This window comes from Stegastes partitus, unplaced genomic scaffold (assembly GCF_000690725.1).
Source record: "Stegastes partitus isolate 25-593 unplaced genomic scaffold, Stegastes_partitus-1.0.2 Scaffold1309, whole genome shotgun sequence".
Classification (NCBI taxonomy): domain Eukaryota; kingdom Metazoa; phylum Chordata; class Actinopteri; family Pomacentridae; genus Stegastes; species Stegastes partitus.
This window is the reverse complement of record NW_007579040.1, coordinates 67772-88345: the sequence shown is the minus strand read 5'-3', so window position 1 is coordinate 88345 and position 20574 is coordinate 67772. Positions and strand designations below refer to the sequence as shown.

The following is a 20574-nucleotide window of genomic DNA, read 5'->3' as shown; positions in this document are numbered from 1 at the left end:
CTTGCTTTCTAAAATCTCCCTTACCTGCACAGACACAGCAATCCCACCACACATCTACCAGGCCTCAAACGAAGAGGCACTAATGGCTCTCACCTGCGCTTATAAGGAGGGAGGGCTCTCTCTAACCCTACCTACAAGGGGCGGTGCTCCTAACCTAAGTGCCGGCTCTCACACTATTATAATACTTTTCTATACTATCGCCCTAGTTGCTTAGTTGCTGCACATACTGTTGGCGTGGACACAAGTTTTTGGCTGGAGTCTTGCAGAGTTGGGGAGATAACGAAATTTACGTCACCTACTCATGGGTGCAAAACACCGGCCTTAAGCCTTCATTATACATCAGTACAGACACACAGACAAACGTGTTGCCGTTATTGTTCTGCTACTTTTCTAATCCACAGGAGTCTGCTTGGAAGTCTGTTGCATACATGCACGGCACATCATATGTGTGTATTCCCTGCATACACGGTCCTGCCAAGCATGTGTACTCTCATCTTTGTAGCGCAGCTGCAGACACAAATTTTGGGATGCACGCAGGCTCTCGCAAACTCTGAGAGATTTATGTCACGCAGACCGTCCTGTACTTATGTATGCAGAAAATATAACACTGATGCTGGAGGAGCTGCATCTTTAGGCAGCAGCTGTGCTATCTGTTGTGGTTGGAGCCTAAATTTAAGGTTCTGAATTTTCTTCTTGTCAAACAAGGACTCTTTTTTTTGCATTTTGTGCCCCTTGTCAGAGAATCTAGTGTGTATCCTTGAGATCCAAGTGCATTTTCTTCCTGTAAAATATTTACAGAGCAGATTTTTGATCATTCGGGACTCAACATTGTTTACATCCATGTTAGCGGTGTGTTCCTGCCACTTGGAAATCAGTGGAACAGAGGGAAAAGCATCGCTAGTGTCACCGACAAACATCTTAAAACTCCTCAGGGTAACACGAAGCCAGTAGTTTTCCAAGTTCTTTATCTAAATGTTGTCATTTTGCATCCCATGGCAGGTACACTGTATATGCACTTCAATTAGAATTGTGTAGTTTATTAACAGCTGGATGAAAAGTTTTGGACACAGAGTGAACTTCAGGCAAATAAGACTCCCAGGTCAAAAGATGATGGGGAAAAAAGTAGAGTAATACAGGTAGATTTAAGATATAAGAGAAATAAATGCACTTTATAAGATGCTTTATTTCTCATGTGAATTTCCAAAAGTATCAACAACAACCAGCAGCCAGAACAGGGCATGCCACAAATACCATCTTGTGGTTTATTATCCCAGCTGCTCATCAGAGGGAGAACGTAACCTTATTTATTTTATTTCTGGTTTTCTCCGACTGGTGACATTCGGCTGTTTGTTTTTCTTTGAAGTGCTCGCCAGCTCTCCGTCGGCTCTGGGGGTCTTTGTAGTGGGTTTCACATTTTGACTGGCACCTGAAGCGGCCAGCAGGAGACCCGATCTGCGTCGGATAACATCGATCAGATGAGGGTTTTTTGGAGGCAGAAATTCTGTTCCAGGTCTCTGCAGATGAGAGACGACTCAGCAGGAAAGATCTACAACTTTCTTAAATCCTGAAAATGCTGACTGGAAGCGAAGTGCAGATGCTGGGTTTTGTCTCGTGTTGCGTTTTTCATTTGAACGGGAACATGATGCAGACTGAAATCCAACACGGTGATGTTATTAAGTGCATTTGTGATCGTTCCTTGCAGCTGACAGAAGACAAACAGCCTTTGAATCGTGTTTTTCATTGGATAAAGTGTTTCTTTTGTTTTTCTTGTCCTGCTTTCCTGAATTCTCACTTTGAACTCACTTCTGTTTCTGCTGATGGTGTTGTATTTCTTTCAGTGCCGAGCGTAGGCAGGCTATCGAGTTCTGGATGCTAATGTGATGGTCATTAACCGGTGGGCCACACACACACACACACACACAGACATAAAGAAACACACACACACTTACTAGAGAGCTGCAACGTTTGGAGTGGTTAAGCTCCGATGTTTTGCTTTGTAACCAAAACCCAAGTCACTCCGTGGGCCCCAAATCCCCGAGCTGAGTAAGTCCATTCCCACTCCCTGCTCCATTGTTGATGAAACTTTCTGGAAAGACGACCTGTTTGTGTAACTGCAGCGAGCGCTGAGTCTGAGCAGAGCCGAGCAGAGCCGAGTGGGGCCTCCGGGCTGCAGGGAGGAGGCGGCTGTGGATGCTGTCTGACCGCAGCTCATCTGAAAACAATTTGGGAAGTGTTTATTTCTCTACCTTTACTATCAGTTGGTGAGATGTCATTATGGTCGGATGAGGAATGGGGAGTCTGCTCGCGCTTCATAGGAGGCCGGCATCAGTTTTACTGTTGCTTGACATCTGCAGAGTGAATGGGTTTAATTTTAGACTGAAGTTGCACTAATCAGTATTTCTGGATCATCAGTTAATCTAGGTGTAATGTCAGTGAGGTCACTTATAATGAAAACCTTTTTACAGAGCGTTCTAGCTTCTTTGACTTCACTGTTTTGGGTTTGCAGTCCACAGATTTGCTCTCATCAAGCCCACTTCCTTCTGCAGTAGGCAGCGGTTTGTAGACAAAAAAAATCAGACAAATTTAGCTTCTAGCTGGTGAACCTAAAGGAGTATGTAGCATCTAAAGAGCCAGATATTTCCTTCGAGAGTTGGTGGAGACGTAGACCACTTAACCAGAACTCCATTCTTGCCTCTGATCTCCGATTTTTTTTTTTTTTCAGTCTGGAATTTGCTTCTTCAAGCATATTAATATTTGGAACTTTCAGTTGTTCGACTATGTTAACGATTAAATGGTGTCAATGTGCAAATACAAAAGGAACTTGTTTGGCTGGTTTAACACATGTTAACAGTGTAACATACACACATGCTGTAGTGGTCAATACATCCTATAACAAATATTTCACCAAACTGGCTCCACTTGTGGCAGGAAAACGTCCTCCGTTACTTCGCATCACATATTATTGGTCCTGTTTTATTGGCAGTAATGCTTCATGCAAATATTCCACAAAACTGGACATTAAAAACTGATTAGCCTCTCTCGTACGGTGAAGTTTCCATCGGTCCGTAGTGAAATGTATCTCCTTGCGTTGAACACCAGGTTGAACAGATTTATGAATATAAAGCCAAAGTACGTGGAATTGAGGCTTTTAACTTTTTGTCACCATAGCAACTTCATAATGGATAACGTTGATATTTATTGTCTATTAAAGTTCCTCTCCGGTCATTGATTAAACTCCTGGAAGCTCATTCCTGTGTATCAAAGTTCTACATTTAGACGTTTTTGTTTTTTCCATGAAAATAATCCCTTCCTGTTCTAAAATGGCTTAGCTGTGACTCTGCATCGACTCCCTTTAGAATACAGATTTGTTAAGGTGCAGCTGCTGTCTACACACTGCAGCTCGAGCACTCCAGCTCACCCACAACTCTGCTGCAACACTGTAAACTATGCGACACAGATTCCATTGTGTGCAATTCTGGAGTAATTCAGTGTTCAAACTCAAAACAAATACTGGAGAATAATGATACGGAAAGCTCCAGCCTGCAAGTTGACAGAGTTGGTTCCTTAGATTTGTTGTGTATGAAAACCCCAGAGTCTGAATCTGTGTTTTTCCAAGGTGGAAATACCCAACTGTGGTGTTGACTGCTTCTTTTGTCCATGATGTGTCTTCTAGCATATGAAAAAACGCCATATGAACGTGTTACCTCGGTAATAAAAAACCTGATTTTCTCTGCTGGCTCTACATCACACTTCTTGAGACTCACTTCTTTCAAGGACATTAAGGCAGATATCCTCCAAATTGAAATCCTCCCGTTAGTAGAAACCTCCTGCGTCTTTCAAAACTGTTTATTAAGTGGAGACGTGCTGCTGTCAGTATTTATCCAATCCTGTAAGCTGATATACAACCATGTATTAACAAATACTTGGTGCCTCTGTCTTTTTAATTTATGTCCAACGTAACCATGGAAACCTGCCTTCAGATCAAAGCAGGTCTGACAGATGAATTAGATCTTTATGTGGAAAGAAAAGTCCTGCGTCTCTCCCCCACAGCGAGGCAGCAGACAGCTGGAGCCTGCGAGAGCTGCTGGATGCTGTAATCTTGGTTGCCTCAGAATTTGACAATGTCTTTTGTTGGATGTGATACAAAGCACAGTCAGAAATATCCTGTCAGAGAGGCACCGCTTTCTTCGGCTGCTGCAGTTTATACGTGGACGATCTGGCCCGTGTCACACTCCTTGAGAGGTTCTTGGCTTGTGGCTGCTTGAATCTGACAAGGATTACTGGTTTTTACAGTTCATCCATCATTTCTTTCTCTCCACCTCTCAGATCTTTAAATCATTTTCCTCCCCCCCCCCAAATCGCTCGTATTTTCTCACGTCATCTTTTCTCCAAATCCGTGCTTTTGTGACTGAGCGTCGGCCTCGGTCCTGATTGTCTTTGCTCCTCTTCTCATTTTCTCCTTGCCTTGAGCGTCATGCCCGACTGTCTCGTGTGATGGAGGCGTATGGTTTCCATCACATGCAATAAAAGAGATGGAGCCTAAATCAGGCCACACATGAAGCTGGGATGGTGTCGGATTCCTGCAGGGCCCCAGAGCCATCCCATGAACTCAAAACCCTTTGGCCCTAATTCTACATTTCCTCTGATTGCGTCATTGACAGGTACGGCCTCGAAGTGAGCGCAGTGGGCACGCTGCAGGACAGAATATATTCTCCATGCTGTTAAACAGCCCGTTATTAGGTGGAGCAACCACACAGCCAGGACCTCCAGTGCAGGAGAGATTTGTGAATTGCCTGTGGATGGCGTTCAGCATGGATGCACTGCAGCTCCCTTTGCATGCTCCTTTAGAGGAAAGTCCACCCAAAAGCACTATTACAAGAGCTGTTAGTGATGAATCCTTTGTTTGATGGTTCCAGACTTCTGTGTAAAGACATTAAACTCACATTTTCTCTGATGGGAAATCTCCCTCACCTCATCTTTCCAAGTTACAGAGCTAAATGGAGCAAGTTTACAGCGATGCACTCGTGCAGGTTTTGCAGGGAAAAACTTGGAGGAGCTAATTTACATCAAACCTCACAGGCTGAGTGATAGAAGATCAAAAAGAGGGATTCTTCTTTAAAATCAAAGCTGCAGCTGCAAGTACCTGAACGTCCCTGATTTATGTCCGCAAACACCGAGAGTCATGGACCAGTGCACTTGTTCGCACACACACTCCAGCACATGATTCAGTACAGGCCACCTCACCGTGCCACAGAGAAAACCGAGCTGCGCATGACTCATTATCTCCCTCCTGACTGTAAAACAACTTGGCTTAGATTAGAGTGTATCGCAGAGCTTGTAAAACATTGTGTTTCTGTTTTGAGTAATGGAGGATGGATGAAAGATGGCAGCTATTTAAGAAAAACAACAGAAACACCTAGCAGTTAAGGAAATGGTACGTTTTACCGTATGCCACGTGGTCATGTCTGCCACAGTGTTTTCTTCTTTTGGATGCAGCCGCTGTGGAGCACTGAAGCCAGACAACTGCTCATTAAGGACAAAGAATGTCAGATCTTTTAGTACATTTAGTAAGAGTTCAGTTTTTACAATCAAAATTAGATTGAAAAAAATGCTCCAGTGGGTTAAAGTCATTTATCTACAGACGAAAAGCGAGGCTTTTGACTGTATGTTATGGCTGACAACTGAATATTTGTGGTAATTTTGCTTAATCTTTGAGGAATACTTTACATGATGTTTGGATGGTGAGCTATTCTTTTAAATCTATTTTTGTAGTGTTTAATCACATGAGCAGCTACTGAGATAAATGCATGTGGCTTGCTAGAAGCAAGTTTTTGACAGTATGATACCAGAAGCTCAGTGGGATTTACTGAGCAAATGGATATTTTAACTCGAATGGATGAGTACGAATGTTCAGAAACCATCAAAACCAGATCAGATCTCCAACCCCATTTGGATTTGTGAGTTGATGTTGGAATACAGGTTCGAACTTTGTCTTTGTTGTCCACTAGGGGGCTTTGTAACGCAAGTTTGATTTGTCCCTATGCCCTCTAGTGGTCGTACTGAGTATGACTCTTGATAAGCAGCAGTGTGACTTTGTTTTAAGCTGTATTATTATGCGTTACATTACAAAATTTTACTGGAAACGGCAAAATTCAAAATAACTTTTCTTTTCTGCTTGTTTCCGTAAATGCACTTTGAGGATGCGAGTAGAGACAAGGTGGTATCCTCGTGTCCTTTTCCCCACGTCTCTCCCTCAAATCCTCTCTCGAAGAAGCTAAGACTCAAGAAAGAGATGCGAAGAGACACGACAGCACAATAAACAAAAGGAAAGTGGTTGAAATTTTTTATCATTGCTGCTAATTTGCCCCCTGTGGCCACTTGTGGTATTGCAACAACAACAATGACAAAAACTGCAAACATAGTAGACATTTAGTCTATGTGTTTTTAATCCATAATTCTTTGCAGTGGCAAAATGTTACCTTACTAAGCAACAGTTTTATGTCTGAAACAGATTTCCTGCCAGTTCTGGTGTAATATTGGAAAATGCATCTAAGTGTCACTCTGGATGTATTTTCTCTCTTTTTACTCTATTTTCTCCATTAATGTTCTTTCTTTACTTCTTTCTGTCCCTGTTCATTCTGTTTTTTCTGTCCTTTTCATTTCCTATATCCCTTCCTGCTTCCAAACTTCATTCCCTCTCTGTCTTTTGTGGCTTTCTTTCTTTTTCTGTCCCAGTAAGTTTTCTCTAAACAGCTTTTTCTTTGTTTCTTCTCCAACTGCTCAGAAATAATGGAAACTGAAGGTAAAAGGTTACATCTACTTCTCCTAGTATTATCTCCTTTCTGAATTGTTACTTCCAACTCTGCTGCAGTTTGTCTTGAACTTTCTTTCTCTTTGTTGCCCGGTATATAATTCCCTGATTGCCCTCTTGGAGTAAATCTGCACTCTGGTTCCTGGAAAGAGCTTGAGAGTGTGTTAGGCAAGGCAGGGATCCAAATCACAGTTTGGGTGACCTCAGCTCACAGCTTTGTGTTCTCATCCGTTACTATAGCGTCCCTGCTGCTATTTACAGTAAATAAACAAGGTCCTTTAATGAACAAGAACCATGCATCAGCTGTGCTTTGCTGTGGCCTCGTGGACGTTATTTTGGCATTTCAGGGGCCCTCTTGAGATGAAAACGATGATGTTTGGGTAATCCTTTGTTTCAGGAAATGAGGCTGGTGAAAGATGCAGGCTTGGAGACACTTTATTATCACCAAGGTGGACGCTGTCCAGACATCATTCCAACACAGAGGTTTCACAGAAACAATGGGGGGACTGTGTTCAGCCAAAACACACAATGACAAAGGGAATCCATTTACATTTAAAAAAAACCCCACTGGTGTGCTGCCCTTGTTTTGGAAAGGCCCTTTGTGTGCGGAGCATCATTTTTTTTTGTTTTGCTGCGAGCAGTAAAAGTGTTGTCAGGCTGCGGTCCATGCATCCTGGACGACGGTTGTTTTTGTGGTTGCGGTTGGTCTGATCCGACTGTGTAGGCGAAGGGGAAAGATGATGAATCAGTGTCCACTTTAATGATGAATGGTCCGACTAAAGGAAACCGAGTCTCTGATGGTAAACTGTGAACAAGGAGCTCAGTATTCACGTATGTTTTTCCACCGTCTCCCTAAACTTCTCCTCTTCCTATTCTGAATATTTATTAAGAAATTTGTCACTGTAGAAGCTTTTTTAACTCCACCGGCAGACCTGCACATATTACACATTACTCCTCCAGCTTCATGTGCTACTGACCTCAGGATATTTTATCCTTGTGCGAGGATTCGTGCAGCTGGGCTTTGTTAGTGTGACAGATACGTGAGAACGTGTGAAAGCTGTTTGTCGTGACTGTCTCACTTTCATCTGGACATTTATCATGTAAAGTGACGGGATGTGATTCTCCTGGTATCTTTATGTTACATATTACTGAAGTTTGGTTTTCATTTTTTATTCATGATTTACTTGTCTGTCTTTGAGCATTTATTCATCATTTTGAAACACAAACGTGTCACTGTCTGGGGAGAAAAACAGCCGGAGTAAGAGATCATGAATGTGACAATATAGTTTGCAAAGAAAAAAGCAGGTTTTTGTAATTTGTAGGTTAAAGACATCGAGGCTTCTATGTTAAAACTTTGCTTGAAAAGGTTGTAATTTCAATTTTTAAGTGAGATCTACTTGACTTTGACATGTAGTCATTTAAATGTTGCTGAAACAACAGCTATATAAAACTTAAACAGTCACTTTTTAAAACTTTTTTTTGGGGGGAGGGGGATTATTTCCTGGAACATCTTTTATTTCTCCCTTTAGAGGAATGGCAGGAGGATAAATCAATCTTAAATTGGGCTAAACATCAAATGGTTGGTCCAATTCATTCTCTTTGTTCATCAAACAAGATACTTTATTCACTTAGTCAAAGTGTGGTTGTGGCTGTTTGTGTTTAAGAAACATTCGATATTCAAGTGAAATATCTTTTTAAGAAAAACATTTGGTCATGCATAAATGATTTTTTTGATGCCCCATAAATAGGTTTTAGACAGCAACAAAAGAAAAAAACATTTGCACCAAAATGATAAGAACTGAAGATAAAAATGTCAATCCAGTGTTTTAACCAGTTATGTTAACTAAAGTTTCATTTACTGAAGCATAATGGACATTTTTGATCCTCAAGTGGTCAGAAATCAAGAAAATACATTGATTTCTATCAAACTAGGCATCACAAAGGTTCATTTTGAGCCAGAAAGAAGCCTGTAGAAGTACCTAAACTCAGGTATTACATTATGATCTCTGCTGACAGAGATATTAGCTGGTATTGGCTTATTAAAGATATGAAGGTAGCAAGAATATATAAGTGGTAATAAAATGCAGCACAGAAAGGCTGAACTAGATTTGAGCTCAGACTGACGAGTTGACTGTAAAATGTTCAGCTCTGTATGCATGTTTGTTACTAAGGCTGCAAATATGAAAGTTTACAATGTTCATTAATATTTAGATGATTTTACTGTTTCCCTGGTCTATAAAATGTCAGTAAATGTTACAAAATGTTGATTAGTCCAAAGTCAAAGATGACGTCCCCAGGTATCTTTTGTCCACAACCCAAAGATATTCAATTGACTGTAATACAAGGTAAGGAAACCTGGAATTAGAGGATGTCCATTTCTTTCCTATAAAATTACTAAAATCAATTAATTATCCATCAAAAGTTGCCAGTTAACTCCATAGCTGACAACTACTTGGTGAATAACTGCAGCTCTAGTGCTCACTCTTCTGTAAAAATGTAATCTCAGAGATCTTGATCAAGATTATTTATGTCATTATTGGCATTTTATAAACTCAAAAGTATCAATATCAGAAGTCCAGTTGGGCTATAATTTGCAGGACATTAAACACTTTTATCTCCAGCTCTAATTTAGCATCTGGTATTGAGTCTGTCAGTACAAAGCAGTCAAACTGTATCAGTGGACGCTGATCCTGCACAGTGAATGAACGAACAACCGCACATGTCTATAGAGACATCATGAGGATCGCAATAAAACAGACAGGAAACACACATGACTGACGAAAAGCAGCAGCTCTCAGCAGCCCAACATCTGTCTGTGTCCTTATTTGTCCGGCTCATCCAGGAAGTGACCCGCTGGGTAATGAACAGCAGGCGGGTCGTGACCCCTGATAGAGCCGGACGGCCTGCTGGTGTGTCGACACTCGGGATGAATCGGCTCATCCGTCTGATCGCTCTGAAACGCCGCGCTGTCGGCCACGTGTTTCGTGTCATGCCAGTCGTCCTCCATATCTGACAGCCAGCTCAAAATCCTCCACTTATCCCAGCATCTGAACATCATCACTCAACGGAGACGGAACAGACTCCTGGCTGTGCGATAGTTTATACCCTTACAAAGTGTTTTGGGATCATTTCAGCGCAGCACATTTGTAAATACTGTCAGCGTGTTTGGATTGGAGCAGCAACTTTGAGCAGCAGCACTTTGATTACCGTGATGAACTGATACGCTTGTTTTGTTGTGGAAACACGCATGAGCTGACACACGTCTGCAGTTATGAATGATTCAGGAGATGCAATCATTTGTCGTGGCCGTTTTCCCAGAGTGCACTTCTCCGCTTACAGTTAAACCGGTGGTAACTCCTGACCTCCACAACACAGCTGTGGTAATCGCTTTCTGCTGAGTAACTCGTCCCACGCCCAAAACTGGAGCTGAGCTTTAAACAGACAAATGGTTCTCAGGCTTGAACACTTGTTAATACGCTTTAAGGAGGCAGCTGAGGCTCTTTACATTGAGTGGACGTGAGCATCAGGCATATTTTGGAGCTCTGAAAGCTGAGGTCACTCTCAGGTGTGTGGTTCTGCAACACAAGAAAACAGTTTTCTCCCTTTTTCTTGACTCGTATGTCTTTATTCCTTCTCCACATAATGACATGATGTTCTAAAGATGTGAATACTTTAGCAAGAAGTCACAATCAGTCACACATTTTGCATAAAGATGTCGTGCTTTGAAGCAGTTTGTTGAGATTAATGGGCTTCTTGGAAACACGTTCAAGACAGATTTAGTTTAGTGAAGCTTAAAGTAGAAAAAAAAGGGCTGTTTTTAGAGGTGATGGTGTTTTGGAGTCAAAACTGTGCAAGCATCACATTAAAACCTTTTCTTTTTAGCTCAGTTTAAAGCTGCTGTAATCTGTGTTTTTTTATGATAGCATTTAATTAAATGGCAAAATGTAATTTGAAGGGTCGCCTGTTTCTGCAGTTTGCCTCACTTTGACAGATTGCTTTTAAGTTTGATTCACCTGAACGGTTTCATTGCTTTCATTTTTTTTAAAAAGGGCTTACCCCACCTTTAACAGTCTCAAAGAAAACAGCAACAGGTTCTGCTTCTGCACTGTCATGACTACAGAGAACAAGAGGAAGCAGATCTCAGTTTGATGATTTGGGTTTTTGACATCATGCAAAGACAGAAATTTGAACTAATCTGTTCAGTTGAATATAATTTGATGACCTCAGTGGACTAAATCAAATATTGGAATTTGGGAGTCTAAACATCTGACAATGAAGTATCGGCTGTTTTTTTTTTCTTCTTTTTTTTAATCAATAAACACATAACATGATTTTGAAACAGATTCATTATACATACGTTTCCCCTTACACTGTCTCTTATACATTCTGCAATAAGCTGAAATCCATATATGAACCTGGCAGACCAGTAAGTCCACCTCTGCTCAAGATTTCATGCTTGAAACAGTTTAGATATCGGGTTTGATTCACTATTACTTTCTGGAACTTTATGAGTTCAGCTTGAGGCAGATGGAGTAAAGTGAGTTTGTTCTTTGGCCAGTGAAGCGGTGGTGTCGTTTCTGTTGGCAAACACTCCAACACATGGAAGAATTACATTTAAAAAATGCTTTTCCTTTTTTTTTTTGACTTGCCCGTGCTTTTTACGGTAAATGTCACACTCTCTCAGGTTGGCCGGATGCTTCGTCGCCCGTCCAGCTGGAGTCTGTGTTCATTAACAATCCCTTCGCACCCATAAGAACAAGTCATGTTGTTGACTTTGGCATCTAAACCCCCACCGAGACCCTGACGAGCCAATCGGCGCTGCATTTTTAATTCATTTAGGCATTACCTCAGCACGTAAAACACATCTGAACTAGATGTGTGGTGAAATCTGTGGCACTAAATGTTTCTCTGCAGGCTGCTGGTAACTGAACGGCTGCTGCCAATCTGAATATGTCTTGTAAGGCAAATATTGCTGTTTTTGCACAAAAGAGACTCATGCATTCACACCGTCGGTCACAATCCGCAGTCTGACTTCAGCTGCTGAACGATTTGCATTACTGTACATCTCAAGAAGCTGCGAACATGTTGTACTACGATCACTTCAGTAAGCTGTCACTATATTGCACTAGCACCAGTGTACATAGGTTGATTTTTATGTATTTAGTTAAGTTTAATTTAACATACACTACTCACAATAAGTTAGGGATATTGTTATTTACATGAGTGCTTTTCCTATTTGGTCTGAATTTTAATGAAATAAGTAAAAGTTCCCTTTGATGTTACAAATAATGAATGAGAAGAAACACCATTTTCATTCGTTTAATATTTATTACCCCCAAACAATGACAAGGATAGCCCCAAGTAACAAAAATTGACAATGTCAGTAGCGGGTGTTTCCACCATTTGCTGCAATGACAGCTTGACAACGACGTCTCATGCTCCTCACGAGCCTCATGATGTTGTTCTGAGGCAATGCGTTCCACTCTTCCACAAGTGCTACACGCAGTTCTGCCAGGTCACGTGGGGGTGGAGTACGGTCATCCAGTCTCTGCTTCAGCTGGTCCCAGACCTGCTCTATGGAGTTCAGGTCAGGGGACATTGCTGGCCGTACCATATGAGGCACTCCGACTTCCTGAAGTCGAGTTGTGACAATTCTGGCATGACGTGGTCGAGCATTGTCATCCATGAACAGAAAGTTGGGGGTGTGCTGGCGGAATTGGGGGATGATGATGGGTTCTATGATGTCTCTGAGGTAGGAACGTGCAGTCACTGAGCCATCTACAAAAACCAAATCTGTTTTGTGCCGGCTGGTGATGCCTGCCCAGACTGCTGCACCTCCCCCATCAAAGCGAACCCTGGGGACCATGTTAACCTCGGCATATCGCTCACCTCGCCTTCTCCAGCAACGCTGACGACCATCAGTGAACAGGACGGTAGACCACTGCTGCATTGTCCAGGTCACATGGTCTTGTGCCCACTGCAAACGTTCACGGCGGTGTCTTGATGTCAGTGGAGTCACCTGCAACGGTCGTCTGGCATTCAAGCCAAAGCGGTGGAGTCGGTTGCGAATGGTTTGTCTGGAAACCCTAGTACCCCTCACATCTGGTAAACGGGCCTGCAGCTCTGTGGCACTTGCATCGCGATGTCTGGGTGCATAGGTCCTGAGGTACTGGTCATCGTTGCGGTCGGTCACTCTTGAATGAAAAAAATGAACCTAAAATTGCAGTTGACTGAAGGATTTCCATGAAAATGTTCCCCTCCTACCTTAAAATGGTGTCGATGTAACTCCACATGGAGCTGAGGAAGGAATTGCAGATGTCCAAACTGAGAAATGAATAAACAGGTTGGTTGTTGCAGAATAAACAACAACAAGAAGTCTAAAAAAAGAAAAAGGTTTCATTGAAAACTACTGTCACTCAATCCCCTCCCATCTCACGCTGCATCCTCACTGAACATATTCAAACCTTTACAGATTGTATTTTCAAAATTTCATGTGTGTAAAAGAAAATCTCAACAGTACACACACACACACTTCACTCAAAACCTTTCCTCCACACACACAGACACACACTTCCTGAAATGGAAATGAAACACAGCTGTGTTCCCGTCAGCACTGTGGATCTCGCCACTCATCTGTCATGAAAAATATCCTCAGAAAGAAATATTCCACAAGTGTCCTCGCGAGCTGAGGGCCTTCGGTTCGACTCCACAGTCCTGGCACTGCAGGATGCTAGCTGAAAGACGAAAGTACACTAATTCTGATTTACTCTCAGTTCACTGCGACCGAAAAAGAGACAGTTGGCTGAGCGAAGACTGAGTTCAGGAAAATAAGCATGTCGCTGAGGGTAAACAAGTCAGTGGGGGGGATTGTTTTTGTGTCCCCTGCCCCTTCACCACCCGGGCCCTCGGGGAACCGCTGGGCTCCTTTTAATGTCGACTCCAAGGCTGTTTGTCCAGATGTGGGACTCCTGGACTCACAGAGTCTCTAACTAACACCAAACTCTACCCACATGTCCATTTTAGACATTTTCTACTCCAGAAAAATGCACAATAGGCAACAAAATGCGTCAAATCATGCGGTATTCTTCATTGTTTTCACGCAGGCATCCAGGAGGGCACCCAGTGCACCAAGTGTAAGAATGAGTGGGCGCTGAAGACCTCCATAGCTCTGCTCTATGTGCTGTGTACTCTCCTCACCATCGCTGTTGCTGTACTTGGATACAAAGGTAAGACGAGGTTGCTTTCCCCACGTTACACACTTCTGTGACTGTGACAATTAGAAGACGTCAAACACTTCCACAGTGATGCACTTCGTTTCCTGAAATGATTCACTCACACTGTGCCGAAAGAGCCGGCATCCAAACGTATCATTAGGTTTCTGATTGTACTGCCAAGAGAATTGCTGCACAATGAGTGTATCAGTACACTGAGACCTCCTGTGTTTGTGTAAAACACGAGCTCTTCGTCCCTCGGGTGGCCTCCAGCGTGCCCAAGTATGACATTCTCATTATTTAAATCCAATAAACCAGTAATGGAAAACATTACAACAGGTCTGCCACACCTAATCTGCAGTTTCGTAGATACACATAAAGGGTCAGTTCGCCTAAATTACAAGAGCAAACTGTGCTTAATTGAGAAGTTTTGCCCGGCATAAAGACTAACGGTACCTCTAACTGAGTGTTCAGACGGGATTAGACATGAAAAAATCTGGCGAACCGAGGCTTTAAGATGAAAATGTTTTGAGCAATGAATTTGAATTTATGAATTTTCTCCATGAAATGAAGAAAAGGGGATTGACTGGAGGGAAATAACACAAAAAAGAAAAGTGGTTTCTGCTCAAATCTGAGTTCAGTCGTAAACTGAGCTGAACACACTGTTCTGTTTCTAACACTTATTGCTTACACTCTGTTTTAAATTAACAAAACAGTTGAAAGGTAATATTTGAGCTCCATCGTGTTATATTATGTCACTTTATTCTACACTGGTTGCTTGCTCTTGTTGATTAGACGCCGTTAAATTGCTGCACCCAGCGAGAAATAGTCCAGCACAAAACTATATGTGCATATGAAACAAAAAAGTTTCATATACACACTGTGGATTGTCTTACTTTTAAATAAAGGCTGTTTCCCCAGGCTTTGTGCTAAGCTATGCTAACTAGCTGCTGGCTATACCCACCACATATATATCACAAGACATTATTAATGTTCTCATCTTTCCTCAACTCTCTGCAAGACACTGAAGTGTATTATTCCTGCAATGCAAGTCTCTGTATGAGTCTGTTGTTTGTAGTGCACAGAGCATAAAAAATGTACAGCACATCCCACAAAAGGCTCTTCTTCCTTTCGAATTAGCTCCTCGTGGATATTTTTAAGGGCTGTATCTTCGGTAGAACTAAATAAGTGAAATTATTCACATAAACTGCCATCAAGGTCGTTAAATGTGCTTTTATTTGCCATGAAAACCACAAATCTAGAGACAAATCTCTGCACGATCACAATTTAGTGAGAATACATGGTATGTTTCGTTGTAATTTAGGTGAACAGACCCTTTAAATCTCTTGTTCCCACTGTCTCCACCCCACAACCACCTCTCAGTTTATTTTACCAACACCCCCAAAGCTCACACCTCCAGAGAAGTTCTTCAGGCTTTGTGGAGCTGAACTTCCTGGTTGGCTTTTTTTTTTTTTGTGTGCATTTTTTCCAGTTGGGGAAACGGTCCCGCCGCCTTTCGCAGGATTGAACTCTGAATGTTCCTGCCATAATTGTGTTAAACATTCCCACATGTGCCTGCGTTATGTCCCGTCCTTACTTTCAATTGGTGAAAATGGCGTGAAGTTACCATGTTCAGAGGTTATCTGTGTGTCTCGAGCGCATGAACAACGATGTCCCCGTACGCTCTGAGCTCGGTCGGCCCTTCTTGTTCCACGCTGCGTGTTTTCATGCGGGCCTAATTGATCCCAGATGAGCAGCGAAGTGAACTCAGTGCAACTCCAGCAGAACCCACTGAAATTGGGTTTTTACTGGCACCGAAGCGCTGCTCCGTCAAGGGAACCACAGCTCAGCCTAAACACACTCCCAGCTCCAGATGGTTATGTAGTGAGACCCGGAGTGCTCTATGCACTTAACATGTGTGCTTCTCTCTGTCCTCCATCGCTGACCCACAGAAACGTCCTCAGTGTGGCTCCTTTGTTTTGATGCAGCTCGACCTCAGAAGTATAGCTGGGATTCAGTGACCTCTGTCTTCTCTCCTGCTGCTTTTTATCGTGATTGACACAACCAAAAGCAGTGTGAGGTCATTCTCGGGGCTCGGAGGATTTAAGTCCCATTAGTTGTCCTCAAAGACAATAAGAAAATGGACCAGAAGGCCTAACCTCTGTGTCTGAATGTCCTTTTTTTTCAAAACACTAAAGCAGTAAAACACAATTATCAAATTGAAGTGTTTCAGTACAGTCTCAGTAAAACAGTTGCTGCCAAAGTGACGCGATGTAACTTAGGAAATAAGAAACAGTATTGTCTTCATTCCTTGAATTCACAAGGGCTGTTGCTCAATTCAATGCATCAGGGGTTCTGCTGCTGCTAATACTTCATCTGGCAGTAGCATGTGGTGGCTAATGCTGCAAAACAGCTGAGTGATTTTAGTACAGAAGCAAGGCCTCATTTTCATGTAGCTTTGTTTACGTATGCAAATCAGCCCAAAGTTCATTCATTCCTACGGGAACCTCCACGATCTCCAATGTATTTGCGAATCTCCTTCTGTTTTTTTTTTCCAGTCTTGAATACTTGAGTACGTTGTTAAATTTGAACTTTTGTGGGCAGGGTTTGGTGCACTGTGTGCCTCAAAGTTGGAAAAACAAATGAGCTAACAGGCTATTCATTTGCCAAACTATGTTGACGGTAAAATTGTGTAAATGTACAAGTAAAAGGAAACTAGTTTGGCTAGTTTAATACGGGGTGGATGTGAGTGCAGACATGGTGGTTTATACACTTTGGCTGTACTCCTGGCACACCAACCTCCACACTGATTTCTCATGTCCATGCATCATTGGTCCTGTTTTTGTTGTGGTGTTGCTCAATACACATATGCTATATAACTAGATGGTTAAAAAAAAAAAGATCTGTCATGGCTGCTCTGAAGTTTCCACACTTCCATACATAATTGCATTTCCCTGCATTGAGCACTAGGGAGCACAGTCTGTTTATTATTTAGAATTATGAGCACCTAGCCTTGCAGCGCAGATTAGTCTGGCTGCATCTCAATGTCATGGTTGTTCTTGATCTGTGTAGTGATGTTTTTTGTTTTTTTTTAAATGGTAGCATACAGATAGGAGAAGGGGAAGGATGTAAAAAGGGCAGCCAATGGCAGGCTTATACCCACAGTGTACATCTAGTGAGTCAGACTAATAGAGTTGTGCGAGAATGTACCGTAAGCCAAGATGTAAGCACGTGGTATCTTATGGGCAAAAGTTCCTGCTTTCTTGTTTGATTGATGGAAGCTCACTGTATTCAACAGCTGAAGGCCTGATGTCATCTCCATGCCATCTACTAGGCCGTTATCCACCGAAGAATCTTGCTTCACTTCGCTTTAGGGTGGCCTGAACCTCTTTTTAAAGTTCGTTTTCCGAGAACAAAAAGTACCTACTCCAGGGAAGGTTATACTACTATACTGATGTGCTTGTCTCGATGCTAATTGGTTAAACTTTCAAGGAACAACAAGCGACTATTTTTGAGTTCCAGGCTTCTCCTCTTAAACATAATTAACAATCTGTTGTTCTTTTTTCTATGTGCTCATAGATCTGGAGTTATGTCCAGTGAATGCTAGTTGTTGTTGTTTTGGTGAGATAAGAGTTAAAATTGCAGTCGGATCTGTCGGATCCTACACTGCAATGAAACCAGAAAGGCTGATTATGTGGCTGTTTTTGTAAATGTTGTTGCCACCTTACACCTGACCTAAACTCCTGCAATGGAAAACATCCTAATGTTGTGCTAACTTTTGTGACTTGACCCATATTTATTTATTGGTGTTTCCAAAAAACGACATACACATTTCTAAAATTTCCTTTCCACATTCTACGACAAATAAATCTGCACCACAGCATTTGCTATTAGAAGTTGAAACTGTGGATATTTTGATCAAATTGGACAACAATTATTGTTGTAGCATCCAATATAAAACCACCCACAACTCCCACTAAAATGTAGCGGTGTGGTCGCATCTGTTGTTGCATCATCGTGACTTGGTTCCTTCTAAATCTGAAAAGGAAACTTTTCCAAATTTTCACCACTGACATGACATTTTCCCGATGGCTGCTAATAGCTGACAATCAGGGGAGCAGTGACTTGCTGTAAGTTGGCACTGACTTGTTGAGGACATGGACTAACACAGCACTCAGTAAATAAAACTTGATGTTGGTGATAAAACACGTCATATTTTTGCAAAAACCACTGAGCTGTACATTAAACCGTGAGATTCTTGGCTTATGCCTCCTAGAAATAATAAAATAACCAAAGAATGGAGTTTATAGGTCACTCGCTTCGCATGTTGTATAAGAAAGTTTGATTTTACAAGACAGCCCGGATAGAGTCGACACACAGTTTCAGGAACCACCCACAGAAAATCTGGAAGGAGTTCAAACTGGGTACGAAACAGCTCACTTCTACAACGTTTGGACCTATAAGGCAGAGTAATGCTTTACTCTGCAGCTCTGTTGCAATTTCAACTCTTTGCATGTGTGTTTTATGGTTAATTTTACCACAGTGTGATGCAATGATCCTCTCTGGAGGCTGGTACATGAACAGAACATGTGGAAAAGGCCAAGAAGTCCCAGAAGTTTCTGCTTGTGTTCGTTTCACTGTCCTGGTTCGTGTATGTCTTAAGTGTTTGTGAATGAAACAATAAGCCAAAGGTGTAGATTATGGTTGGTCTGCGGCGCAAAAGTCAAAGTGTTCTTGTGCTCTGTAGTTCTGGACATCCTGTGTCTGGAAATTTGTCCCGTTTTTAGTTTTTGTGGGGAACATTTCTTATCCAAGTGACCGTTTTCCTTCATCACTAAAGATAATGTGGTAATCCAAGGATATATTTTTTTGTTCCTAAGTGTTTCAGATCAGTTTATTTGTTCCATGACACAACTTCAGGCTGGTTTCTAGCATGTTTAACAGGACAAAGAAAGGAAACAAGAAACAGCTTTGACCACACTGATTAAATATTCATTTTCCAATTTGAAGTTCACCAACCATCTCAGCAACAATTACCCAGGAGGCAATTATTCCATAACGGCAAAAGACTTTCTTATGTCGTCCAGTTACTAAAAAGTTGTTTTCTTTGTAGAGTTAAGATAAAAACGTTGATAGCACACTCATATCAAGCCCCCGAAATGAAGCTACAATCAGGAGATGGTTAGCTTAGCTTAGCATGTCCCCCCCCTTCTTGAACTCACTAAATAAAAGGTTGCGTGTTTAATCTGTGAAGAACAGTGACAGTTTTACAGGGTGTAATGTGTCAAATTAATGGATGGGAATTCCTTTATGCTAAGCTAATAGGCTGTTGCCTGTAGCTTAATATCATACTTACAGGGCTGACTTCATCTATTTCACTGAAATAAATAAAATTAGCTCAATTTAAAAATGTAATTTAAAAAATAAAATTAAAAAAAATGAACAAAGATGCATTTCTGGTCAACATTTGTGCTCTTTGGACCCCAAACAAAATGCTTTACCCGTGTCCTCATTGGGAGGGTTGGATGGATTTACAACAGCTTTGCTTGTCTTTCTAAAGAATTGTCTTCTTCTGCTTGTGAAATAGGCTTTTCTACTTTTTTTTGTAGAGTCAGATTAAAAAATTGGCACCACTCTCATGTCAGGCCTCTTAAAGTAATAGGACAATCAGGAGATTGTTAGCTTAGCTTAGCATAAAGAATTACCACTAATTACCATGTTGCATGTTTAATGTGTAAAATCAAAGCTTGAAAGTGACAATTTGCAGTTTTACAGACCATAATGTGTCAAATTAGTGGCTGGGACTTCCTTCCTATGCTAAGCTAAGCTAATCGGCTGCTGGCTTCATATGATGCCCAAAGAGCTGACTTCATCTGACTTGCAGCAAGAACAAAAACTAAACAAAGATGTATTTCAGGCCAACGTTAGTGCTCTTGGGACCACAAATAAAATGCTTTACCCGTGTCCTCATTTGGAGGAATGGATGGATTTACAACAGCTCCTCTGGTCTTTCTGGGGGAGCAGTGAAAACGTTTGGATTTAACTGTTGTCTTAACTGCTGGAGTAAACAGTCGGGATGCAGCTTCCCAGCAGAGGAGCCCAGTTACAGGACGCGTCCCCCTGGCGAGGCTGGTGGTAGAAGTGGGCTGCTTCCCTGGAATCCCAGACACATTCCAGAGGAAATGAACGCTGGTGTCGCCTGTGGGGGCGTGAAGAGCCTCCCTGCCACACTGTCTGTCTCTGCTGGGTCGCCTTTGATCCGCCTGTTTTCCGAAGACCCCCCCCCCTCCCCAAGATCACTTCCTGTCCCCGAGGGCCTCACCAGTGTCCTCCCCTGCACCTCAACCCTCAGTCTCTGTCATTGACCACCCGCACTATCATTGCTGAATCAGCGCTTCTTCCTCCAACTTTCTTGGTGCCTTTTTCTGTCTCTCACCTAAACGTTATGGCACTACAACTCCAAATCCCTCTTTTTTTCCTACATCTCTTTACCTCTGTCACAGGCTAAACCTGGCCTAACCCAAGAGATTACATTAATCAAGTCCACCGTTA

At 42.1% G+C, this 20574-nt stretch overlaps 1 protein-coding gene across 1 annotated transcript in view; it reads left to right on the top strand.

The window, feature by feature from the left end:
• Nucleotides 1-20574, top strand: part of LOC103369609 (collectin-12) — a 44580-nt gene that overhangs the window by 15974 nt on the left and 8032 nt on the right. The window contains exon 3 of the mRNA XM_008298361.1: nt 13915-14037. Coding sequence (XP_008296583.1) covers nt 13915-14037 — 123 coding nt within the window. The remainder of the gene's footprint in view (nt 1-13914; nt 14038-20574) is intronic.